The sequence below is a fragment of the Podarcis filfolensis genome (assembly GCF_964270895.1).
Source record: "Podarcis filfolensis genome assembly, chromosome: 8".
Taxonomy (NCBI): Eukaryota; Metazoa; Chordata; class Lepidosauria; order Squamata; family Lacertidae; genus Podarcis; species Podarcis filfolensis.
The window spans coordinates 52,132,294-52,151,131 of record NC_139611.1 but is presented as its reverse complement, the minus strand read 5'-3'; the positions used below and the strand labels follow the sequence as shown (position 1 = coordinate 52,151,131).

Sequence of the window (18,838 nt, the reverse complement as noted above, 5' to 3'; positions counted from 1 at the left end):
AAAGGCCCTCAAGCAAAGTGCTGGGGGTGCATTGGCCTGCTGCCTGTAGTGGGAAGATCAATGTGACAGGATCAGTCCCAAAATGCCCCACACCCACCAATACTCTGCCCAACAATAGATTTGTGGGGAGTTATTCCAGAGAGGTATCCCCCTCTTCCACCACCACCACCAAGAAAGCAGTATGTGTTGGGGGGGTGTAGTCAGAGGGAGCCACCAGAGGGCGCCTTGTGTGTATAGAATCCTCCCAGGGGTCAGCAACCTTTTTCAGCCGTGGGCTGGTGGGCCAGACTATATTTGGGGGGGGGGGAATGAACGGATTCCTATGCCCCACAAATAACCCAGAGATGCATTTTAAATAAAAGCACACATTCTACTCATGTCAAAACACGCTGATTCCTGGACCATCCGCGGGCCAGATTTAGAAGGCGAGTGGGCTGCATCTGGCCCACGGGCCTTAGGTTGCCTACCCCTGCCTCAGCCCCAAACTGAAAACAACTGTCCCCAGAGGGAATGTGGAGAGTTCTGGCAGATCTGGAGTAGGGCTAGGGCTAAGCCAAAGGAGGGATGCAGCCTGAAGGAATGGCACAAGTGGGCAAGCTGTGAATGCAGAACATGACCCCCTGCACGCCGCAATTTGGACATAACTGCATTGGAACAAAGATTGCTCCTGCAACCAACTCCGAAGTGAGAGCTAGTGCAGAACATTGCCTCACATCCCAGTAAAAGTGACCCCCTTTTGTCAATTTCCAAGAAAGGCTTTTGGAGGCTCATGATGGTGAGAAATGCAGTAGCCTATGGCTGTCTCTTCTGCTTCAGTGCGGCCTCTCCCACGTCCATTCAAATGATTGGCTTCGTTGTTCCTCACCCCCTCTCCCAGGTTAGGCCTGGTTGGTTCTAGTCTGGACCAGATTCTGAATAAATGTAAGTGGGAGATGGAAACAGAGCACAGTGCGGCCAAAGCCTGCCAGAAACAAAGTAAGGAGTGCTGAGCAGGGCTTAGGTCCTCATGAATGCCATCTTGGTTGCCAGACTGTAGTGGGTATTTTGGGAGGATGGGAGTGCATTCTGTAGCATATGTGGAGAGTCCACGTATTATTCCACTTTATTAACTGTTCTGTAACGCTTTCCCAAGTGTTGCTTTGGTACTGTTGTCTAGAGGGCAGCACTGCAAAAGTAGATCAGAAACGCCCCCACCCAGAACATTTGTGTCACAAGATTTCCACAGGAAGCTACAGGGCATACTGAGCAGTCTGCCCACCTCAAAACTTTTGCAGGAGCAAACAGCACTGAAAGTGTGATCGCATATACCGCCCCGCCCCCACCCTGAACACAATAGAGCTCATAAATGTAGAGCTTAAAGGATGCAGTGGGGAGGGGGGGTCCATAATCTCCCAGCCAGTGGCTGGCCTTTACAGCCTGAGACAGCATCCCACACAAGGGACTAATAAAACATGGCCTACAAGAGAAAGTGCCTTCATGAAAGAACTCTGCATATCCTTGGTATGTCCAGTCCTGTGCTCACAATACTGGTCCCACTGCAGACATGCAGAGAACTCCAAGGCCAGCCCCCAAGTGGGGGGGGGGTTGTGGGCTGAAAAGAAGAGCAGATGCCAAGAGTCTGGTGTCTGCCACTTTGAACAGAGCAGGCTGAGCAGGGGATGTGTCCAGGCTCCCTCATTAGACATGCATTTCCAGCTGGGCCTGGAAAATCATCTGCAAGCCCAGGCTGCATCTGCAACTCTGATGCTCCCTGTCTCCAGTTTCCGTGGCACAAAAGAGATAAGAATCACAGAGTTGGAAGGGATCCTGAGGGTCATCAAATCCAACCCACTGCAATGCAGTAATCACAGCTAGATAATTCCTGACAGACGGCCACCCAACCTCTGTTTAAAAAGCTCCAGTGAAGGAGAGTCTACCATCCGAGGCAGCCTGTTTCTCTGTTGGACAGCTCTTACTGTTAGACCATTTTTCCTAATGTTTAGTTGGGAGGAGGAAGGTGAAGAGGATGTGAGGTCAGCAGCCCTTAGAGTAGCAGTTTAACACAGAAGCAGGATCAACAGGTCAGCACAAGGACAGCCTAGGAAGTTTTTGTGGTCCCCATCCTCTCCTTTTACTCATGCAGATACACCAGCAAACAGAGTTCCACACTGATACTTCACCCAAAGGCCTCCTTATATTTTTACTTATTAACAAAGACAATGCTTGGCTAGGAAATATTTTTAGTATCTATATACTTGGTGCAAAAGAAAGCGCAGATAGCCTGCCCTGAGCCTTTCATGTTGAGACAGAGGGAACACCTGTGGACCTCCAGAAGTTGTTGGGCTGCAGGCCCCAGCGCCATCTCTGATCATTGGCCATGCAACATCTGGAAGGTCACAAGTTCCCCACCCCTAATTTCAAGGGAGAGCATTTTCTATCAGTCAAAGTTGGGATGATTGTTCCTGGGTGCCAGCTGCCTCTCCCTCTTTGCCTTCCCTCATCACAGACAAGAAATTGACCAGCCAAGAAAAAAGGCAAGAGTTTGGGGAAAAAAAGTGGGGGGAGGCCTTCCCGCATCCTGGGTGAACTCTACACTCCCCCAAAGACAACAAGCCCCTCTGCTTCCTATTTGGGTTAACTTTGCATGGGAGGCTGCGTCTCCTTTCTTTTCTTCTCCTACTGACACCCGCAAGCAGATAGAGAGAAAAATGGTATCCCCTCAGAAATGAACCCCCTGCAAGACAAAGGAAAGAAGCTCCAGCATACCTTCATCCTTCTGCCAAGAGGCTCTGTAGCACAGAGTGAATCACCAAAAGCGCAAAGCCCAATGGAAGTCCCGCTCTTGCCTCCTCTGCAGCCAAAGCCAAAGCCAATCCCAAAAGTAACCAATGAGGGGGCTCCAGTCAAAGAGCCAGCCTATTCACAGGCAAATGCTCCCTGCTGAAGTGCCAGATGGAAGAAGGGGGCAGGTGGGGGTGCTGGAGAAAAGGGTTGGAGTCAGCACAAGAGTGGGGGGAGGAGGAGAGGCTCCAGGGCCTGTGAGGGACAGCACTCCATTACTGCGCCTAAGCAAAAAAGCTCTTACAGAGACAGGCACCAAAACAACCCAAACACCCCCAACCCACCTCCTCACAGGGGTGCCTGGTGCTCTTTTGTCCTTGCTTATAGGAGATACACAGTTTCCCATTCTTTCCAGGAACTTAGAACAACTACTATTATAACCTACCCCCAACCTGAGGAATTTGAACTGCTTGCCGACCAGTGGTGGCTTGTACAGGTGAATGAGTTGCCACAGATCAAACTTTACTGGCAGGACTCAAATGCCATCACTTTCAACAAAGGCAGTTAGTTCACACATTCAGCCAAGAAGAATCAAGCCTCTGTGAGTGACATATGCATTTCCATGACTGGAATTAGGAACTATGGAATGTAACCTGTGATTCTTTGGCAAAGAATGTTGCTTTTTCTTTTTTAAGTACAGAAATTAGGACTGTTTTCTGAGAAGCCTCAAAGCCACCCAGCCACTTGCCAAGACACAGAATATGACCTCTTGTCCCAAATCTCTCTTGAAGCAGGGAAGGGGCGTCAGCTGCCTGACTTTTGTTGAACCTGTTGGAAGTGCTGGGATGCAACTCAGCTTATTAAGGCCAGTAAGATGGCATGGGTATGGGTTCGTCCACACTTCTGCTTGTCCTGTGTCTAGACAGTCCAAGTGATTTTCTGATTGTCTCCGGCTTTCTAGGCACAGGTCGTAGCTGTTTTGCCTTTGTCCTGCTTCATTCCTCTGGAAAGCCCGCTCTTTCGCACAAAATTGGAACAAAGAGCAATGTGCAGAAAACCCAGTTGCCCTTTGTTCTGGTTCAGTGCTAAGCCACAGGTTTTTGCAGGGGAAAGTGGCAGGTCAAAGGAAGTGTAAATGAGCCCTTAGGAAAGAGTTCCCAATTCCAGCTATCAAGCATGCATGTCCTATAATAAACATAGCTCTCTTATTTTCATACTCAAAGTCTCGCTGTGATTGCTTTCAGGCTAAAAAGCATCCAAACAAGGATCCATGACTAAGCTCAACTTCTGCTGTGGCAAATAAATGCCGTATGCTAAGACACCGAGAGAGAGAGTGCAAGCCACAGCATGGCAGTGAATCTGAACAGAAGTTACATTAGGGGACATCTGTCTCCCTCTACAGAACTCACCTGGTCAAAGAATTCATACAGCTTGATGGTCTGGCCTATCCGGCTCCTGCTGGCCTCCAGTTGGTTGCAGAACCTCTGGAACTGGGTTCTGTACATCTGCAACTTGACACGACACCCTGTGTGCAGCTCAGCAGAAGAAGCATCTTCCCACTTGTTCATCTCTCTCAGAGATTCCCAACCCCTTCGGCAATATTCCTGGAAACAAAGCCCAACAGCAAATCATTGCATCGCCTCTGGCGGATACATGCAGCTTCTCCTGGTGTTGCAAAGATCCTGAAGGCTGATTAAGCTGACTATTCCAATGTGGTCCTGGGACCTTTCTTGGCATGAGGACCAGCCCTGGTCATATAGGCCTGCCTGGTGGAATCATCATGACTCACCAACCTCTGGAAAGGCTGTAAAATGTGGCCAAAGACCAGGTGGGTTGAGCTGAGGGGGTCTCAACATGGGACAGAGATGCATGAAAGTGGCCTTTCCAGACTACAACTCCCAACAGCCCTAGATGTCCAAGATCAGGGATGATGGAAGTTGTAGTCCTGAAGATCAGGGGAGCACTATGGGCCCTTTGCCTAGCAATGTGCATGTGTGTGGAGGACTGGGGGTACATGACAAAGAAAAATAAGAGGCAGCCAGTGTGTATATCCCACAGCACTGCAGGCAAGAAATGTTCCTGCCAAAATCCATCTCATCTTTCCTCCTCACAAGAAGCTAAGCCACCCAGGCATAGGGCCTGCAAATGCAGGGGAAACCTCCATTCCTGAATAGAGACGAGAGCTGTCCCCAAGACATTTTTCACTGCCTCGCTTGCTCTGTTCTCCTAGTGCTGGCTTGGCTGCCCCACAGCTCCAAGTTCTGCTGCACTTCAGCCCCAGTTCCTAGTTTCCCCGCTAGGGGGAAGTCTTTTGAAGGTTTCAATCCCTCCTTAACGTACTTCTCATTTCCCTTTCAGAAGACTATTTGCAAGTATTCGATAGCTGGTTTTTTTCTTGCTCTCAGGGGTTAATGTTGGAGAGACAAGTTACTAAGGGTGTAAGGTAAAAAGGTAAAGGACCCCTGGATGGTTAAGTACAGTCAAAGGCGACTAAGGGTGTAACTGGCCTGCTCTAACAGTAGGTGGTGATGTAACCTCTCTTATCACTTGGCTAGAGTGCATAGTTTCCTCTATATTGTTCAAACGTCCTCTCTAACGTCTTATTACTGTTTCTCCTGCTGAATCTAGCTGCGCAGCATTGCTTACCGTTGCTTGCACAGCTGCTTACTCTTACTGTATTTTTTTTCTCAGTTCTACTAGAAGTTAGAATGTTTGTCAAAATCTCATGACATTCACAACAGCCCTTTTAACTGCTGCCAAGAGTCTTCAGTGCCATCGCAAGCAAAATCTCTGAGAACACTGCAATACAAACTGGAGTAAGGGAGGGGGAATGGTGTCCTACAACTTCCACTCCAACACTGTTGGAAGGAAAAAAATATGAGTTCTGAGCAGCAATGGAGAAGAAATTTGATTCAGTTGACATTTAAAGCCAAATCAATCATACCTGCAGTTTCCAAATTGTTATGAGAATTGAAACACAGAACAATCCTTTGACATTCACACTTATCTAAATGTTGTGCTGCAGTTCTCCAATCAGTGTTTACATATATGCATATATGAGGAGAAAGGGCACATAAATGTGGACTATATTAGTAAAAAATAACATACAAAAGGGCATTTTGTTAAAAGAAATCGCTCACAAAAATGTGTGCATTAGTCTAAACTGCATTTAATAATGTATTTATTAGGATATATTTGCACTAAATGTTGAAGAATGTCCATTAATATTTTTTTAATGCAAATTGCTGCAGAAATGTGGAGAACTGAATCTGAGATTGGAAAAATGACAAAGTAAGGGCCTGTTCACACTTCCGTTTGCCCTGCGGTTTCTTAGAATTTGCATCAAATCAGTAACACTTGTCCAAAAGCTTTTCATTTATATCCCAATGTAGAAATGCAAAACAAAACAAAACCCCAAAATAAGCCATGCTTTTTATTGCTGTGTTGGAACAAAAGAAAAACCCCTTTAAGCCAAATAGAAATTTGTTCCCCTTCTGATCCAATCCTTTTTTGGGCACCTGAACAGAAAAACACTCATTTTCCCTTGTGGCACATTGTGCGAGTGTTCCTCTTTCGCCTCTTTCAGAGATGCCTCCTTGAAATAGCATGGAGGAAGATGTGGCATGGGAACACAGAATCCCGCACAAAACTTGTGGCAGTACTAATCTGCACTGTGACAAGCAGAAGAACATGGAACAAATGGATGTGCAGATAAACCCTGAGAAAGCTAAAGTGGACAGATCTTTCCATCACTGGTTCTGAGGTATGTATGTGCACATATGCATATAAAAATCAGGAGACTCCCAGTCTCCAGTGAGGACCCACTGCAGTTGCCCATGCAGAGTCCTGCCTGCAGATCCTAAAGTTCACTGAGGCACAACCAATGTACAATGCAAGTTTTCTTTGAGCCAAGGTTCTTCAGGGCTTAGCCCCAGAACCTCTTTTCATGTCACTGCTCAGCCTTGGAATATGATATATTAATGAAAAAGTGTTTGCCTCTAAACAAAGCAGCCAGCCTGTGGATTTGCGTGGAGAGTGTCGGGAGAGGACTTACACTTGCAACGAGCTCAAAGTCTTGGAACTGCCTCTGTGCTTTAAGCAAGACCTCCAAAGAACCATCCAGCTCACTCAGCTCCGTGAGCCGTGTTTGACCAACATTCTCCATCCATCTGCTGACCTGCAAGAGGCAAAAAGGTAGATCAAGGCCAAGAAGAAGCCTCTCCGCCTTCAGAGAGCAAAACCACACACTCCTGTTCCTGGAAAGAATGGGAGTCACCCCGCCCTTTGGTCTACCAGGGAAAGAGTGGTGCCACCTCCACCTCCCACTTAAGGGAATCACCTCTCCTCTCAATCATTTAGCCTTCTAGATTATTATTATTTTTAATCTCTGCCATGTGATTCTGTGCTACTTTCAGATTTTGATCTCTTTTCATGTTGTTTATTTTTATCCTGTTTTGTGTTGTAAGCTGCCTTGAGAACTTGGCTACATAAAAATACTTAGAATGAGTAAATCCATGCTTGTCACGACAGAGGGCGGGCTCTGGAGCTCTTTGCTCAACACTTTTGAGTATGAGGTCTCTTGACTCCAGGGACGGTGCAATTGTGGCACTTCACATTGCTCCTGGAGTTCCTAGATGCTGCTGCTCATGCTCCTAGCACAGTCCTTATATTGTGGACATTTTTGGGAGCCTTACCTGCCAAGCCCCAGGGAAAGGCCTTGTCCCACTGCTCTTCCAATAACAGAAAGCATGAGTCCAAACAGGATGCAGAATGAACATATATCTACCAATCTCTAAAATGCCAGAGCCTTCTTAACAAGTGGTGTTAACCTGCTCCAGTGATGGATCACACCCAATTAACCTCACCCCAGGCTACAAGACTAAGTGGCCAAAGGAGGTGAAAGAAACTCCCATTGGCCCAAGGCCTGCCAATCACCACTATTTCAGCCCCGTCAAGATTTAATTTCAGCCATCCCAGGTGCTGTTTAGTGGACGTTCTGCTTCACTGTCAACACCAACCCCTGAGCCTGACTGTGCATAGTTGGCCAGCACAGCAGTTAAAAGGATTGGGTTGTAAATCCATCTGAGCTGCCAGAAAAATGTCAACAAACCTCCCGGAAGCTTTCTTCAAAGGCTCCAAAGTCTATCACCAGCTCCAGGGCCTGGATGCGCTTGTTTGACATCATCACCAGCTGATGGATGCCCTCGTCCACTCCATTGTAAAGCGCAACAGCTGCCTCCAGCGCATCTCTGAAAGGGAAGCATGGCCCAGGCATCATCAGCTGGAGTTCCAGTTTCTTACAACCTGCTACTGTGGGTACTGCTTAAATCCCTGAGATGCTGTGACTCAAACAAAGGCCCAAGATTCCAGGACATTGGAGGGTGATGGGGTGACAGAGGAGGGCACCAGCTCATTGCACAGCCATGTGGCAGGGCAGAGAACAGATGCCAATGTCCCACTGCCCTCCAAGAGCTTCACTTCCCTTCTGATCAGGATGCACCAAGCAGCTGCTGGTGTCCTCTCTTCTGGTTGGATTTGTGGGAGTGGGAAAGGAAGCTCTCCTTGTGAATGGCTGCATGGCTTGCCAGGCTGCCTCAAAGTTCATTTCACACCCAGCAGCATCTCAGTCTGCCCTGGAAACATCTAAATATCTGAGAACTAGTGTAGGTGGAGAAGGTAGTGTGGACACTTTTTTGATTGCACTGCCACAACTGCTACCACCCCCACCACCCATTACTCCTGCTGACAAGATGACTGGCAAGCTTGCACAGAGACCTTTCCTGGTCCAGAAGCTCATCCAATCAATGAATTCATCTTCCCTTTTCACCCCAATCTGGGGCAAACACAGCCAACGGCTGCCTGTTCTGCTCTGTGCTGTGCAGGAGGCAGCAGTCACAGCCAGCCGAAAGGGGCCTTCCCTAGGCTGTGCTCAAAGCCTTGAAGAAGGATCTGGTAAGCGGAGCAGTGGGGCAAAAAGTTTAGGATGGCAGAGCGCCAGTATGCCTTGCCGCCTGTGCTGAGCTCAGTAAAGGAGGTTACCCCACACATACTTTCCAGATCAAATCACCAGATTCAAGCAGGCCTACAACAAAAAGGAGACGCTTGAAGTGGGTTTAGAGCCTCCCCCTCCCCACCGGAATCTGTTTTCCTTGGCCAATGTTACTTTGTAGGGGGGTGGGGGGAAGGTTCCAACAGCAAGTGCCAACAAATGTCTTGTGTGATTCCAGGGTAATTTTAGACTCCTGTGTCTGAAAGTTGCTTTTGGCAGGACTCCTTTTGGGAGATTTCCTTACCAGGCTGAAGGCTCTTTCTCTCATTGAAGGGCTGGTGGGGGTGCTTGAGAAATAAGGAAACTGAACTCACTCAATTTCAAAAGGAAAATGCAGGCACTCTTAGCGGAAAGAGGAATGTCTTCAAAGCCAGCGTCTCAAATACAGGCCAGCAGGGGGCAAGCCCTTTGTCTTATCACCACTAGCCCTGGCAGGGAGAGCTCTCTGCCCCATGGAAGTTAGTCTTCAGAGTCTTCTGAGCCCACCCACAGTGCCTGAGCATGGCCACAGGCCCTTACAAGGCAAGCCACAGACTGGAAGGAGACCTTCCCAGGCTGAACCAGGTCAGAGCCAAGCGACAGGCAGAGCTAGGCCATCACTCATGCAAAAGCATCAGAGGGAACTGGCAGCCTTAGGACAGCCCAGGTGGGAGCCCAGGCATACAAAGTGGGGGTGATCCAAGTGTTGGCAGAATGGCCTGGAACTCTCTTGAGGGCAGCAGGGTTGTTGCTGCACAGCTTGTTACTTGTCAGCTAAGCGGGGCTTCATCAGCTCTCTTGGGTTCTGAGCTGAAGGTGACTAACCAGGAGATTCCTGCATTGCAGGGGGTTGGACTAGATGACCCCCAGGGTTCCTTTCAACTCTACAATTAAATGATTCTAAAAACAAAGGCTGTTTTAAGGAGGAAGGGCAGGATATAAATTCAATAAATAAATTCAATAAATAAGGTTGCAGTGGATAGCTCAATTAAGATGTCAACCCAGTGTGCGGCCAACAGTGTGAAAAAGGGCTAATTCTATGCTAGGGGTCATTATTAGGAAAGAAATTGGAACTAAAACTGCCAGCATAATAATGCCCCATTATGCAATCCTATAGTGCAACCACACCAGGAAGACTGTGTACATTTCTATTCACCTCACCCCAAAAAGGATATTATAGGGTGTGAAAAGGTTCAAAATGATCAAGAGGGTGGAGCAACTCCCTTATGAGGAAAGGTTACAGCCTTTGGCTTCTGGTTCACTTCCAGGCATCTCCTTCAGCAAAGAAATGTGGAGTCTCTGGTCCGAGGGCCCCCCCCACTCGCTCACAGGACTCTCTCCAGGCCACGCCCCTTCCTGAGCCACACCCACCAGTACTGCTTTTGCCTGAGTAGAATGAACTCATTTAATACCGGTACTTCTTTCTTTGTCTGCATGATGTATGCATGAACAGAAACTAGATGGCTGTATAAAGGTAAAACAAATTCACCCCCATTGCTTTGCCCACTTTTGCCTCTAGTCCCACTCACCACTGTAATGTGGCCTCTGGAAGGTGGCCCAGAAGGGAATGTGGCCCTCTGTCTGAAGAAGATTCCCCATCCCTGCTTTTGGATTCTGATTGCTGGAGGAAAGCCAACCACCTTCCATATGGAAGGGCCCTGAACTTCCGTTCAAGTGTCATGGAAAGTACCGCCAAAGGAAAGCCCTGGCTCATTGCTTGGGTCATTGGAGCTTGCTTACTGCAGACGCCCCAGAGCACTGCTGGAAAAGCGCACTGGTACAAAGAGCTGATTTGGTATTTGCATACTTAAGAAAAGCCTGCTGGATCAGGCCAGTGGCACATCTAGTCCAGCATCCTGTTCTCACAGTGGCCAACCAGATGCCTGTGGGAATCTTGCAAACAAGACCTGAGTGCAACTGGAGTGGAGCTTTACAACAGGCAGAAAGGTAAGGTAAACACAACAAACTGGTTCAACAGCAAGGTAAAGGCAGCCAGGAGCCAAGGTCTTTGTCATGAATCTGAGTAAATCAATAAAGGCAGGGTGACAAGGGACCCCCAAGTCTGTACATGTGATCCTCCCACAGGAGCCAGACGGGTAGGGGAGACCTATTTTGCATTACACTGTTACAGACACAAGAAGCAGCAGGCAATCCATCAAGAACTTTTTTTTTTGCTAGTCCTGTATACTGCTGAAAGCCGATGTTCTTCCTCCCTGTCCCCCTGAGCAGGCATGATCCAGCCCTGCTAGTGGCGAGAGGCCCTTTCTGAAAGCACATCAATAGAAGGACTGGTCTGTGCAGCCACACCCCAAGTTCAGAAGTATTCAAAGTACTAATGTGAGACTAAGGGCTTATCCACACTTCCTCCCCCCACCCCCGCTTTCCCTCAGGAAAACCCATGGTTTAGTGCTGAATTGGAACAAATGGCAATTGGATTTTCTACGGGTTGCTATTTATTCTGATTTAGCACTGAAGAGTGGTTTTCGGGGGCGGGGGGAAGCAATGGGGCAAACACAAAACTGCTCAGATCTGTGCCTAGAAAGCACGGAACAAGCAGAAAACCACGCAAACCCATGCTTTCTAGGCATGGGACAAGCAGACATGTGGACCAGCCCCAAGAGGGCATTTAGATTCTGCAGGCCGTCACTTGAACAACACAGCACATTTTTGCCTCTCACGCTTGTGCGTGCGCACAACAAATCCCTGCCCAAATCTCCAGAGTCCAGATCAGCAGACCTGCTGCTGTGCTGCAGACAGGCAGCTCTCCCTTCCTCATAGCCTGGAGTCCCAGGGCAGGGGGAGAACCTCCAGCAGGCAGAGCCAGAGGCTCTTCTCCTCCCACCCAAGGAAGCTGCAGAGGGAGGAGCTAGGGCCTGCCTGGGAAGTGGTATGAAGAGTGTGCAAACGGAGCACCTCTATGCAAATAAACAAAAAGCATTCCATCACTGAATCATTCAAACATGTCACTCACAAAACAGTGTGACATGGTGGATAAAGGACTAGAGCTTGCATCCCTCCTTGCCCTTGGAGCTCACTGAAGAGCTATGGGCAAGTCATTCTCAGGCTAAGCTTCTCAGAGGGTTGTTGGGAGGATAAAACACCACGTACCATACTCTGAACTCCTCAGAGGGAAGGTTGGATAAGCATTAGATAGTAAAATATTTTAATATGAGTCATTGTTATTTATGGGCATCATTTAATTTTAATTTGGGGGCAGAATCTGAATTGCCAGAGCCGCTATGGCTTCATGCATTAGGGGGACAGAGTGGCAGTTCTTGTGTGCTTGGGGGCCTTTCACAGCACACCCATCCTTCCTGCTTTTCTCCTGGCCACCCTCCCTCCCCACTCTCTGTTTCCCTGTAGACTCACCTGTAGTCCTCCGTCAGAGTAACACAGGACTCTTCTTTCCTCAGGCGAGCAAGAAGCGCCCCTCCTTCCAGCTGCAACCTGACCAGCCGTCTATCATCAAGAACAGTCTTCATTAATTGCCTGTAGCTCTTCAGCAAAGCATCAGCCTCCTGAGAAACCAAGAAAAGCACACAGACCCTGCTCAGGGCATTTACAATCAAATGTTTTTCTTAGCCAGTATGAAAAGCAGCCTGAGAAAATTGCCCACCCTCACAAGCTCCTAAAAGTGATCTGGGAACAGAAGATGAGAATCCTCCCTCTTTGCTGAGATATTATGATGATTTAGACCCAGTTATTTTGCTCTGAGATCAACTGGTCCTTTTCCGTCCTTCCTGACACAAGTAGGGGCTGCTCTGAGGCCGACAGGCAGCAAGAGGCACCCAAGTTTCACACTGAAAAGACGACAAGGCATGGCAGAGGGCACTGCCTCCTTACACCCTGCTCTCTGCTGCAGTTGTGCTGCAAAGCCTGCTGGCCTGGCCAGGTCTCCAGGCACTCCAGGGTCTCCTCCCCAGCAAATTTCTGCTGCAAGAAAGAAGCACCGGGATGCTCAAGACTGACACACCATTCACTTCCCATAATACATTCTGGGCAACTGTTCTTTACTTCCTGGAGCGGACCTTCATTTCTGGCCATGGCGGCCAAACATAATAATGATACATTGGGGTGATTGTAAATGTTAGTGTTTGTGTCATTTACTCAGTGCTCCCCTCCCCTTGCTTTCTCTTCAAACTCTTGAAACAAGTGATGGTTGTTCTATAGACAGGAAGCAGAAGACTCACCTCCGCTTTCTCTGGCCAGCTGCTGGACTCCACAGCTTGGATGGCTTCCCTGAGGAAGGTGCCGGCATCTTCGCATCCATGCAGCAAGTGCTCCAGGCGCTGAAAGGCCAGCAAGCAGTACAGAGTTGACTGACAGCCTACCTCCTTCCTTGAGGCTCCCAAACCAAGCAGTTTTCCCCTGGGTTAGGGAGGGGAACAACGGGAGGCCCCAGAGACTGGTCTGGACTATGGCCAAAGCTGCTTATACCACCAAGCGGCAGCATTACTGGGCCTGGATGTCAGCATCACTCACTCACCATTCGAAAGCGCAGCCAGTCCTGATGGCAATACGGAAGGGCCCCGTCAAATTCTAGGGGCAGCTGCCCCCCCTCGATATGCTTGTGGAGGGATTTCATGGAGGTGAGAAGTTCCCACTGAGGAGAAACAAACATGCAAGTGCAAAGCTGAGGCAAAGAGCCCTGAGCTAGGCCAATGGGCCAGCGAACTGGGCCCAGACTCTCCTGCTGGCCTTCACATCGATACCTCCCAGCTGTGCTGCATCTTGGATAAGGCATTTGCAGGAGAGGTTCAGAGAGGAGAGAGATTAGGGCAACAAGAGAGGAATATTGGAAGGTTCAGGACAGAGAAAAGAAAGGACTTTTTCATACAGCAGCACCTAGCTGAGCTGCGGTATTTTCTCCCACAAAAGGCAGTGAAGATCAACAACTTGGCTAGCTTTATAAAGGAGGTATGACAAGCTCACAGAAGAGGGGAAAGCTATCAAGGGCTACCAGCCATGGTGGTTATGTTCTGCCTCTATCTTTGGTCGGCAGTAGGGAATAGGGAGGATCAGAGTGATTCTTGGTCACCATGGGTTAAAAACTTGTCCCAAGAGCCAAGGGATGGTGAGAGCCTGGTGAGAGCCTGAGATTTTCCTTGAATGAAAGAGAAGTGCATGGAGTGAACACAGACTAACAAATCAAGGCAGGTGAAGGGTGGCTGCCACAGCCCAACCCCCAACAACAGAAACTCAAGATGACCAGATGGTTGGTGGCAGCTCAGCAGAGCAGCACTAGAGGAGCTACCCAGGGTCAGGCATGAGTTACAAAAGGGAAGCAATGCCCTCAGGTTTCCCCTGGTGATGACAAAGCACTCCTTATCTGGTCCAATTGATAATACAATCGTACTTCGGAAGTCGAACGCCTTGTGAGTCGAACGTTTTGGGTCCTGAACACCACAAACCCAGAAGTGAGTGTTCCGGTTTGCAAACGTTCTTTGGCACCCAAACATCCAACGTGGGTTCCACAGCTTCCAATTGGCTGCAGGAGCTTTCTACAGCTAATCAGAATCAGGTTTCTGAACGTTTTGGAAGTCGACTGGACTTCCGGAACGAATTTCGTTCGACTTCCGAGGTACGACTGTACTTGTTTGGTGTCTTCTGCTGCTCTCCCTTCTTTCCACAGCCTCCTTGGCTTAAGGCTTAAGCCATTTCTCCTCTAGCACTGAGAACATCTCCCCGCCTTCCCCAGCCTCCTCGCCTAGTTTAATTGCTGTCTTCCCTTTCAGCTGACATATTGGCATGTTGATGCCTTCTGCTTGTCAGGTTTGCTCTCTCAACCTGAGAGGCTGGTTCTTTTCCACATGCTCAAGTCATGTGAAATCTAAATCATGCACAAAAGAGTCAGGTTGTCATCCTAAAAGAGGGAAAAGTCATGAAAAGTGACTGGGCACAAAACACTTTTGTAATTTGAAACAAATATGTTCAGATCTGGAGCAAGTTGACATTCTTCACCCAAAATAACCCATACAAACAAAAACTATGATTGCATGCTTTATTCTGAACTTTTGGTTACCACCAACTAAGTATTACACAGAGTAAACCAATTAAAATTAACAGACACAACTAACTTAAATCCATTAACTTCAATGGGTCTGTTGAGTTGAATGTAGCTGGAGATAACCTTTTATATTTGGAGGACTGCAAGAGGCCACAGAGGAACAAATATCAATGCTGCAGCTGAACCAAAAGGACAATTTTTGAGCTTCTTTAACAGCTTTGAAATAAGCTGTTTTGTCTCAGCAGTATCATGGAGCTAATGTGAAATTAATTTGTGGGAAGGGAAGAGAGAGAATCAGAGCAGCCTTTTTGTTTTTCCTATAAAGCCCCGTTCTTATGTGCTTTTTGCATTTTGGGAAATTCAAAATGGCTACAACCATTAAAAATATTTCGCTCTTTTTCTTCTCACTGGGAGGCAGCAGATAAATATCTACAGGGAAAAAACATTTTACAGAAAAGTGGGCTGTTCCCCCTAGCAGTTCCTTTTATTTGAGTGGTGTAGTGTTAAACACCTCTCCAAATAAAAGGTAGTCATTGAAGCAGGTTTGTTAAAAATATAAAGTCACAGTGTGCCAGTCCATGCAAACTGGAATGACACACAGACAGGTCCATCCAACACGTTTTCTAAAGTCTCCCTGCAACTGAGCTTGGAAGCTAAATAAAGGAAAATAAAAGGAAGTTGAAATCCCTCTACATCCAAACTCTGTGCTAGATAAGACTACCCAGAATTTTGCAACAAAGAATTGCAGAGGCAAACAAGCCTGAGAGTAAAAGAGTGAAGTGCTCAGAGATGAAAAAGGTGTGTGAATACCTCTCATACCTGTATAGAAGCTGGTTTTTCCAATCGAAAACTGATATCTTTCTCAACAAGCAACAGGGCCCCATGGATGCAGCGAGGGACAGCATCCTGAAAGAGCAGAAACAGAGATTGGAGGAGCCCCTGCTGTTGGCTTTGGCTCTGGTCCAAAGTCTCGTCTGGTCTTATGAGCAGCTGGGCAAGGATCTTTTCTTGACTGTTTGCTTTGCACAGACTTTGCTCTGCCTTCCTACAAGCCATTCCTTTTTTTAAAGTGAAAGAGACAAATTTGATGGCCTGATGGGCACTGCCACCTGCTTGTTCTAACCGGGTTCCCCTGGTCACTCTTTGGGGTTGGGAAGAAGAGGAAAAGACAAAGGAGTTGGTAGCAAAGGCCTCACCTGCAGAACAGCTAAAGCTTTAAAGAGAGCTGGGACTGGAGAGCATCGGCGGGCATCTACTAGGATGGTTAGGCCCAAAGCCTGGCACTCGGGCCTGGAAGTCAAAAAGAAGAGAATACTTCATTGCTGAGAATTCATACAAGCTATTCCAGAGCGCCCAACTCCAGACAATAGCCTCTCAGCAACAGCAACCCTAAACAGCCCTCAACCCACTGGCCCTATTTCTTATACCACTAAGGGTGCTTCTAGACAGGTGGAACCTGGCACTACCCAATTATTGCCCTTCTCTTCCACAGTACAAGTGGAATTGCAGCTGACTGTCCACACTGGTCCTCAGGGCTTTTATTTGAGGAAAGTTCATGGGGTGGGGGGAGAGAACTACTGCAAAAGGGCACTTTTAAATCATTCATAAGGGCATTTTAATCTTCGTTTTAAATAACTGCACATTTAAAGAAATAAATAAAAGTACATTTAATTAAATGTCATTAAACATGGATTGTAATAGTAAATTATTGTAATTCTGAGGAAACTTAGAATTTAAAATTTAACTTAGCACATCAATATTATTATGATTATTATGATTATTTACAAAACCCCACCCAGCACAAATCTCTGGAACAGACCAACATAGTTTCCTGTGTCTAGTGGACAACAGCAAGCCAAGGATCATACTAATATGTACTGTCTACTCCATGAGAATTGCTCCTTGATAAGTATGTACAGGATTGCAGCCTGAATTGGTTAGCTTTAAAGGTGCTAGTAAGAGACCCGATAAATTTTCAGACCTATGGGGGAAAAGTATTCCCCTTCCCCAACTTCCTCACTTCTACACATTTTCCCCAAAAGATGGAATAAGGTGGAGAGATATTAACTGGGCTAAGACCTGGGAGATCAGGATTAAATTTCCACTGTTGAACCTTGAAGCAGTGAAACCTTTAACCTTACTGTCTTGTCAGCCTAACCTACCTCACAGGGTGGTGGTGATGATAATAATGATAATGATGATGATGATGATGATAACAACAGCAACAACAATAATAATAATATACCCTACCCATCTGGTTGGGTTTCCCCAGCCACTCTGGGCGACTTCCAGAACATATAAAAGCATAATAAAATGTTAAAAACTTCCCTATGGGGAAATGGAGAATCATGAGTGCAACCTTGAGCTCCTTGGAGGAAATGAGGCAATTAAATGTAATAAAGAAGATCTCTAGCCTGTCAACCGCTGGCCTGAGGGTAGTGCTTAGGCAAGGTCTGAAGTAATATAAAAACAAGTAAGTCTAAAAATCAAAGAAAAAAGAATCTGGGACACAACCAGGATTTTCTGGCCTGTGCACATTAGACTCTACATGCAAGTCTTTGGCAAATCCAGTGTGTGAGTTTCTGCTGGGACAGGCTTGCCTGGGTGGGCTGTCCAGGCACAGTGTCATCCATGCTCCTGTACTATGTACTGTATAGGCTTTACATACTATGTTCTCTTTTGAGCACTCCTTTTCGTAATGTCATTTAAAATTTGCCAAAGCACGTTAACATTTTTTTTTATCCTCTCAACTACCCAGTAAAGTAGGCCACAGTGCAATTTTAGCAAAACAACAAGAACAGTACTTCCACCTTGAAGGTTAACTAAGTTGCTGTGCTCAGGGCTTGATGGCCCCAATGCCTCCTGATTTTCAAAAGTACAGTATCTCTGCAAACAGCACACATGGCGAAGAAATACAGCCTGCAGAACGGGAAACACTAGAAGGCCTACTGGTGTGATACATATATTGTGCAGCAACATTTCTTCCTGCTCTGGTCACTCTCTCCTTCTTCCCTTCCTCAGTCATCCCACAAACCTGAGGACACTCCGTAAGTACAGGAGGAGGCGCATCAGCTCACTAGCATTGCAGTGTGGGTTTAGCCAAATTGTATTCCTCATTGTGATGATGACCACGGCATGTCCATACTTGTCTCTGGTGCCTGTGAATAAGGATGATTTGGTTAAATCTGGCTATGGGGCAGGAATTACAGTTATGCTCTTTCCACGCACAGGAAGCCCTTGGGAAATGTTGGCCATTGGCCATTCGCCTGGACAGGTAAAATGCAGGCAGACACACAGACTTTATTCTAATGAGATAACCTGTGGCTCCTAATCCTTTTAGTGGACAAAACACCTAGGGGGTTTCACCTTGGGCCTTTGATCCAAAAGGATGTCTCTGTTGGAACCCCAACACAGAAGATTTCCTGGGCTCTCTTCTAAACAAGACTAACCTGACTTAGTGGGGTAGAAGGATGAAAATGTGAAAGACGCTTGCTTTTAAAAAAGGCAGTTCACAGTTCTCTCCTATTACTTGGTTTGGGTGCTTTTATTTGCAGGATTTTCATGCAAATGCAGTATGTGGAACACCACTTGAAAACTACTAGTAGTACTACTACCTAGTACTTAAGACTAGAGCCCAAAGACCGAAGACATGGACTATAGAATTTCAGCAACAGTCTATGAAGAGCCATGCTTATTACCTGGCAGGCAGGCAACTCCACTCCTAAGCACCTCCCAGTTTACATCCTTCATGGAAGTGGGGACAGTTTGCTGACTTCCACCAGATGGAACGAAGGGATATTCTTGGTGTGTGGCCACTGCTGAGCCTTCTTCCCAGATAGATCCATGATCAGCTGGCACCAGCCTAACTTGGTCACCTCCTCTGCTGAATTCTTCTACCCATTTCAATGAGGCTTCTGTAAAAGAAAAAGTGATGCTAGAAGAATAGGTCTATCACCCACTTTGTGTTGGGTATTTGGCTGTGAAGCTTGGGTTATAAAATTGTTGCTTTTTCCTCTTAAGGCCTCTTTTGCATAGGAGAATCA

The 18,838-nt window shown here is 47.2% G+C and overlaps 1 protein-coding gene across 7 annotated transcripts in view; it reads right to left on the bottom strand.

Moving 5' to 3' along the window:
- The window catches only part of PLEKHG4 (pleckstrin homology and RhoGEF domain containing G4), a 64,737-nt gene that overhangs the window by 8,271 nt on the left and 37,628 nt on the right, over positions 1-18,838 (bottom strand). For all 7 annotated transcript variants that reach the window (XM_083624853.1, XM_083624849.1, XM_083624850.1 and 4 more), the window contains 10 exons: positions 18,494-18,709; positions 17,830-17,953; positions 15,992-16,085; positions 15,615-15,701; positions 13,275-13,391; positions 12,979-13,077; positions 12,158-12,306; positions 7,871-8,009; positions 6,815-6,937; positions 4,170-4,364 (listed from right to left, as the gene is read on the bottom strand). In XM_083624853.1, the coding sequence (XP_083480979.1) occupies positions 4,170-4,364; positions 6,815-6,937; positions 7,871-8,009; positions 12,158-12,306; positions 12,979-13,077; positions 13,275-13,391; positions 15,615-15,701; positions 15,992-16,085; positions 17,830-17,953; positions 18,494-18,709 (1,343 nt within the window). The remainder of the gene's footprint in view (positions 1-4,169; positions 4,365-6,814; positions 6,938-7,870; positions 8,010-12,157; positions 12,307-12,978; positions 13,078-13,274; positions 13,392-15,614; positions 15,702-15,991; positions 16,086-17,829; positions 17,954-18,493; positions 18,710-18,838) is intronic.